Source organism: Tursiops truncatus, chromosome 6 (assembly GCF_011762595.2).
Source record: "Tursiops truncatus isolate mTurTru1 chromosome 6, mTurTru1.mat.Y, whole genome shotgun sequence".
Lineage (NCBI taxonomy): Eukaryota > Metazoa > Chordata > Mammalia > Artiodactyla > Delphinidae > Tursiops > Tursiops truncatus.
Window position 1 is genome coordinate 15,013,114 of NC_047039.1, and position 7,208 is coordinate 15,020,321.

The window sequence follows — 7,208 nt, forward strand, 5'->3', positions numbered from 1 at the left end:
AAACTATCAAAACTCAACAACAACTCCCCCCAAATCCAATTATAACATGAGCAAAAAGAGTTGAACAGATATTTCACCAAAGAGGAGACATGGATGGTAAAGAAGTACCTGAAAAGATGTTCAATATCACTAGCCATTTGGGAAATGCAAATTAAAATTAAAACCACAATGAGCTATCACTACACACCTATTAGAATGCTTAAAATAAAAAATAACGATAACACCAAATGCTGATGAGGATGTGGAGAAACTGGAACTCTCATACATTGCTGGTGGAAATCTAAAAATGCTACAACCACGATAGTTTGGCAGTTTTTTACAAAACCAAACATGCAATTACCATACAGCCCAGAGATTGCATTCCTGGACATTTATCCCAGAGAAATGAAAACTCGTGTTCACACAAAAACCTGTACATGAATGTCTACAGCACTTTCATTCAAAATAGTAAAACAAAACAAGCAAACAAACAAAACCCTGGAAACAGATCAATTGTCCGTCAGTGGGTGGACGGTTAACAAACCCTGGCAGATCTGTACAGTAGAATACTACTCAGCAATTTTTAAAAGTATTCACTATTAATATATGCAACAGTCTGAGTAGCCTCAGAAGCACTATACTCAGCAAAAAAATAACCCAATTCCACAAGGTTGCATACTGTACCACATTTGATTCCATTTATAGAACATTCTCCAGATAGTAAAATTATAGAGACAGAGAACAAATTACTGGTTACCAGGGGTCTGTGATGGAGGGAAGGGGTTTGGGTACACAAATACAAAGAGATAGCACAAGGAGTTCTTTTGCAGTGATGCAGCAATTCTGTATCTTGATTGTGGCTTTACAAGAATCTACTCTCATGATAAAATTGCATTGAGCTACACACACGCTCGCACACACACATGAACGCAGGCTTTTACATGGTGACAATAAAATAAGGTCTGTAGTCTAATTCATGGTGTGTATCAATGTCAATTTCCTGGTTTTTATATTTTACTGCAGTTACATAATATGTCACCATTGGGGGAAGTTAGGGGTACAGATTTTGCAAATTCCTGGGAATTTATAACTATTTCAAAAGAAAATGGTACAAAAATTTTTAATGAAAAAAATGAGAGAAGAAAACCATCCTTGCCAAAGACCTTCATTCATATTACACAAGGTGGTTGTCTTTAGCGGTTTCTTTATCCGCAATAACCTACTCCCTCTCCCTTCTCCCCAGACGCACAACATACCGTCTTTTTGAAAAGTTTCCAGTCGAATGAAAGGTGTCTTAGAGTAGGACGTACAGGAAAGTTGCTTAAATAAAGATAGTTCAAAAGAACACTGGTATACCCTTTTTCTAGATTCACCAATTAATATTTTAACCCATTCAACTTTATCATATGGAATCTATCTATCCATCTATGTCATTGTTTCTGAACCAATTGAGGGTAAGTTACATACATCATTGGCCTTTGCCCCTACATACTTTAGTGTTTATTTCCGAAGAATATTCTTTTATACAATCACAATACTGTTACCAATTTCAGTAAATGTAACACTGATTCAATACTTTTAGCCATTGGTCCTATTCCATTTTCATCAATTGCCCCAAGTACAGAATCCAGCCTGGGGTCAGGTACTGCACTTACCTGTCATGTCTCTTTGACAGACTTAGGTTTAGTAGACCCAGCTTTGCTACCATTGTCTCCTTGTCAACGGGCACCCAGAATTCTCATCTGTAAGGTGGGATGCTGGTAATTGCCCCACCTATTTCTTTGTGAGTAAAGGCACTTTAACGATCTCTAAGAGCTAAATGGAGTATTTCTCTTCTGCATCATGATTTCCCAGAAGCAGCTAAACATATTAGCTGAGTTGGGGCCGAAGAGACCCGCTTTGGTTTTCTCTACCAGCCAGGGAAAACGACGTAGGGAGGAGGGAGGCGAGCCAGGATCCTGGAGAAGAAGCAACTTCGGAAGAAATCCTCTATGAAAGACACGACCCAGACTGTGCGAGGGACTCCCCTTTACCCTCACCTGGAGCGGCGGGCGGCCAATCAGCCGCGCGGTTCGGGCGGGCGGCCAATGGGAAGGCGGCGCGGCGCGCCCCTAAGGCTATAAGTTCCCGGGGCCGCGGAAAGTGAAAGTGGTGCCGGAGCGGCGAGCTCAGCCTGGTGGCATCCGCAGGGGCCTGAGCCTGGGCGCCGGAGCCGAACCTCGGGGATGCTTCGGACTCCCGAGCCGCGGCCCGGGGAGGCGGGGGCAGCTAGCTGCAGCCCCCGGGCCGTGCCGCCCACCCAGTCCAAGCCGCTCACCTCCTTCCTCATCCAGGATATCCTGCGGGAAGGCGCTGATCGGCGCGCAGGTCACGCGGGCAGCCCGCAGCCCCCGCGCCAGCCTGACCGGAGGCGAGACCCTGAGCCGGAGCCCGAGGGAGGAAGAGGAGGCGCCGGGGCCCCGGAGGACCAGCCGAGAGCCCGGCCCCGCGCTGCGCGCGGGGAGGCAGAGCAGCCGGCGGAGACCGAGCCAGGTATGCCGGCGAGGTTGGGGAGGCCGGGCTGGGCCGGGGTGGGTCCTTTCGGGAGGGAGGGCCGGTCTGCTGGCCGAACGGGCGTGAGGGCGGGTGCTGGGTGGACCTCCGGAGCTCCGGCTGCAGGGATGCGGGGCCCCGCGGCGACGGGCGAAGGGACCTCACGGCCTCCGCCACGGGCGCGCCTCGGAGATTAACCGTGACCCCAGCGTCAGGGCGGCGCAGGATTTAGACTGGGCTTGACTCGCCCGGCAAGGTGCTCTGCGCAGCGGGTTCTCCGCGCCCCGGGGTCAAAAGGCGAGCGCGCACGAAGCTCCCACCGTGGTCCAGTGTCCCAGAAGGAAACCCCCACATCGCTCCCAGCCACAGTGCGACCCTTGATCGGCGCCAGCCCCATATTACTTCTGGGCAGTTACGACAATTAACATATAACGAGTTATTGATAATAGCGTATTAATATTAATAAATCAGGGTTTGACCAACAAAGATGCCCTTCGCTTCCCAGTCCCACGGGCAATAAACAGTAAGTCTAGGAGCCCCTCTGGTCTTCAGGAGTTATAACGTCGGAACGCTTAGAGTAGACTTACTTTCTTTCCCATCAGTTTTTTTTTTTTAAACTGAGGTAAAATTGATACATAAGATTATATTAGTTTCAGGTGTACAACACAATAATTTGATATGTGTACACACTACAAAGTGATCACCACGATAAGTCTAGGTACCAGCCGTCACCATACAATACACACCCTTCTTATGAGGCATCCTAACGGCTGGTTGAGAAAAAAAAGGGGGGATTAAAGCCAGAGAATGAACTTTCCTACCACACAAGCCCTCTCTTGCCACCCGGATGTTAACATCGGGTGCCTTTGGGGCCCGCTTTACCGGGTATCTTATTTCTCAGAGTTTTTCCTGCCTCCCTGCTCCCGCTTCCCCTCAAGACATATGCAGAATCCCTATTTCATTCTACTGGATGATACGGCAGGAAGTTCTAGCACTAACTGCTCCTACTTTGGGGACTTGATGACTAGTAGAAAACTAACACGTAATCTACATATGCACTCACTCCCCACTCAGAGAGTTCCTTAGTCCTGTGAAAAAAGCGCAATGTGTCTAAACCGACAGTGGGCTGTTTGTTCACTCACCAGAAGAGATAAGGGTGGATTGAATTCTGTACTCTTCCGTGCTAACATGTAACGTTTTCCTTCCCATCCCTGCTTCTCCCCTCTCATTTCCAGATAGGCACTTTGAGACTTATCTGTTGGACTGGGAAAACACTCGGGACGCCTCACCGAGCCTGCCCCCAGCCCCTAAGCAGCCACAGAAGCGCTCCCGGGTCGCCTTCTCGCACAATCAGGTCGTTGAGTTGGAGAGGAAGTTCAGTCACCAGAAGTATCTGTCAGCTCCCGAAAGGGCTCACCTGGCCAAGAACCTCAAGCTCACGGAGACCCAAGTGAAAATATGGTTCCAGAACAGACGCTATAAGACCAAGCGGAAGCAGCTCACCTCAGACCTGGGAGACCTGGAGAAGCATCCTTCCTTGCCAGCTCTGAAAGAGGAGGGCTTCTCGCGGGGCTCCCTCATCTCCATGCATAACGCCTACCCTTACTACCCCTACCTTTACTGCTTGGCAGGCTGGAGCCCAGCTTTCTGGTAACGCCTCCGACAACCACGAGGGATCAAGAACCGCCTTCCCCAGGTGGCCCCTCTGGAAGGCAAAAGGGCCCGGGGTCAGGGAGCAGCAAGAGGTACGAGACCAAAACTGTTGGAGGTTCGCATGGAAATCCCAGATTCTTCACTAGTGGGCCAACGAAAGATCTGGGACACGGAATGATTTAGTATCCAAATACTGCCCCCAACACAGAACGTAGGTCATTTTTGCTTTTTAGAGACCTGCTTGAAGTAGAGAGGGATAAAGCCAAGTGCTGTTTCTAGCACTTTGGGTGATTTTGTAGGAGGTGTCCACATCACTTCCGAGGATTCTGTTTCCTCCAGCTCCACCCTCTTGTGTAACTGACCATCCACTCTGACAGAGCACACCCGAAGGGGGAGGGGGGCGGGGAAGGACGGCTAATAAGAGGATGTCACCTACTGAATTAAACCGAAGGTCAGAAGCCTCTCGTTGACCTTGGACTATGACCAAGGTTTCTCTCTGTCCCTGGAAGAGAGAGGGACATGGAGAATCCCATAGAGAAGCCTGTCGTGCTCAGCGCAGGTTGGCACGGGATACGGAGGTGGGTAGGAAGAGATGAAAATAGAAGCTTTTTATTATTCCTTTTTAAATAATACGCCGACTTAAGTATTTACAGGGTGGCCCAAGCAGAACAAGAAGCACTCACTGTGGTCTTAAGACAAGCTGTATAAACAGAACTCTACTGTAGGAGGTGGGCCCAGGCCAGAAGAATCTCTGCGTGTCCAAGACAGCGGTCTAAGGGGGAGTCTCCGCAATGCTGCTGGGGGGCATTGCATTTTTTTTTTTTAGATCAGCAAAAGGTAAAAGATTCTCTTCTGACCTTTTTGCTCTGGGTCTGAGAATTCAGAATGAGACGGCTCCTGGAGTTTTCAGGCTGTAATTCATACTACACCATGACAGATCACGTAATTCCTTAAGCTCCTTCCTTTCCCCTTTCTTTTATTTTTTGTTCCCTTTCCACAAGTCACCCACTGAAGTTCTTCTTTTAGTCTGATTGCACCTAACATACACCTTCCTTATTTAGCCTGAGATCTGGTCTTTTTTTTTTCCCCCCCCAAAGTTTTATCTCTCCTGGGTTTAAAAAAAGTAGGGGGTGAGCAGATTCTGAATTGGCTAAAAGACATGCATTATTTAAAAAAACTAGCAATTCTTATGTCTTTCCTTTAAAAATATACAGCATTAAATCCCAAATCCTATTTAAAGACTTGACAGCTCCAGAAGGTCACTGCTGCTTTTATAGGACTTTCTGGTGGCTCTGTTGTTACAGCTCAAAGTCTGAGAACCCTTTGGGATCCCTGCAGGCAGAGGAGGTAAGAGGTATGGAGTTTCACACTCAAGGATGAATACAGCGCAGAGTGAAGGGTCAGGCGCCCGTAGAGCTGTCTAGTGGACATTGAAGGCTCAGGGGTGGAGCGTGGAGAATAGGGGCCTGGACCTTAGAAAGCCCCACCCCCTAAGCAAGCTGACCGGGCTGATGGTACTTTGCAGGAAGGAGCTAAGAAAAAAGAAACAGTTTTCAAAACACATTATTGCGGCTTCCATCACCAAACAATGAAACTGTCCAAATGCTTCAGGAGCTGTGTTTAGTGCTTATAAAAAAAAAAAAGCGTCCCCCCCTGGCAAATGAGTCATCTGGTGACTTCAGAGAGAATGAGAAGAGGGCACAGGAGAAGTTTGGCCACCCTTCTGTTTTTATCCTATAATCTCAGGTGACCTGGGAGAGGGGAGACATTGGAATGAAAAAAAGCCAGTTGCTAATGAGGTACCCTGAGGCCTGGAAATCTCTTGATCCCACTACTTAATTCTGTTCAATGAGAAACCTTTCAATTTCCTCCTATTAAAAAGGTCCAATTTACTGTTGGTGGCAAAACTGCCAAAGTTGATAGAAAGTTGGCTCGTTTCATCCCATTTTCTATGGTTTGAGCTCCACATTGAAATACTGTCAGATGCCACGTGTTGCCCACACAGAAAGGGGAGCACGGAAGGCAGTGCAGCCTAAATTGCTTTTCTGCCTCTCACACGTCTTTTAAGATAAACGTTCAGTGCTCGCTCTCTGGTCAGTACCCTTCCTCTCCCTCCCTCTGCGTTGAATTCTTTCAACCCCCAAACCTGCAAGTATTAAACATTTTACTGTGATGTATATTGTGTTGCAGAAAGAAAAAAATAAGTCTTTGTTTAGAATTCTTTGGTTTGGTGAATCCATCTTGCTTTTCCCCCATTGGAACTAGTCACTCACCCATATCCAAGCTGGTAGAACAACCTTTGAAGAGCTAGTATATCCGTATCTGATAGGTAAACTGGAGGGTACCCCACCCCGCCAGACCACTTCACCCAGACAACCTGTATCTATCCTGTTTAATAAATCGGTTTGGGTTCTCCACGTGCATAACAAACTCTGCTCCAATCTGTAACACACAAACCTGTGAGTTGAAGTTTAGTAAAGTACACCGACCAAACTTTATATTTCTATGCATTTTTTGCAACACCTGAGTATTTTTCAAATAAAGTACTGTGTCATTTTTAGACATATCTGTGTGTGATTTTCTGCTTCCTACAGACTGAATGCTATTGAGTTTCTGTGTTTCTGATTACCCTGTTCTCCCACTCTTCGCCTGCCGGACTAAGCTATGGAGACTGAATAATCAAAAGCAGTAGCTTAGTGGATAGCAGAGGATGGTCATTCTTTTTTTTTTTTTTTTTTTTGTGGTACGCGGGCCTCTCACTGTTGTGGTCTCTCCCGTTGCAGAGCACAGGCTCCGGACGTGCAGTCTCAGCGGCCATGGCTCCCGTGCCCAGCCGCTCCGCGGCATGTGGGTTCTTCCCGGACCGGGGCACGAACCCATGTCCCCTGCATCGGCAGGCGGACTCCCAACCACTGTGCCACCAGGGAAGCCCTGGTCATTCTTTTATAAATCCTCTGGCCTCCGTTACTGGTTAATCACATGGAGTGGAAAGAAATGTTTGTGTCATTTTAATAATCACCTGCTTTAGCCCAGGGATACCTTTG

General features: G+C 47.6%; 1 protein-coding gene across 1 annotated transcript; it reads left to right on the forward strand.

The window, feature by feature from the left end:
* The first annotated feature begins 2,146 nt into the window (after positions 1-2,146).
* Positions 2,147-6,722, forward strand: NKX3-1 (NK3 homeobox 1). Its single transcript, XM_004315386.4, has 2 exons — positions 2,147-2,511; positions 3,747-6,722. The coding sequence occupies exons 1-2, from the start codon at positions 2,205-2,207 to the stop codon at positions 4,163-4,165; spliced, it is 726 nt and encodes a 241-aa protein (XP_004315434.1). The 5' UTR covers positions 2,147-2,204; the 3' UTR covers positions 4,166-6,722.
* The last annotated feature ends 486 nt before the right edge of the window (positions 6,723-7,208 follow it).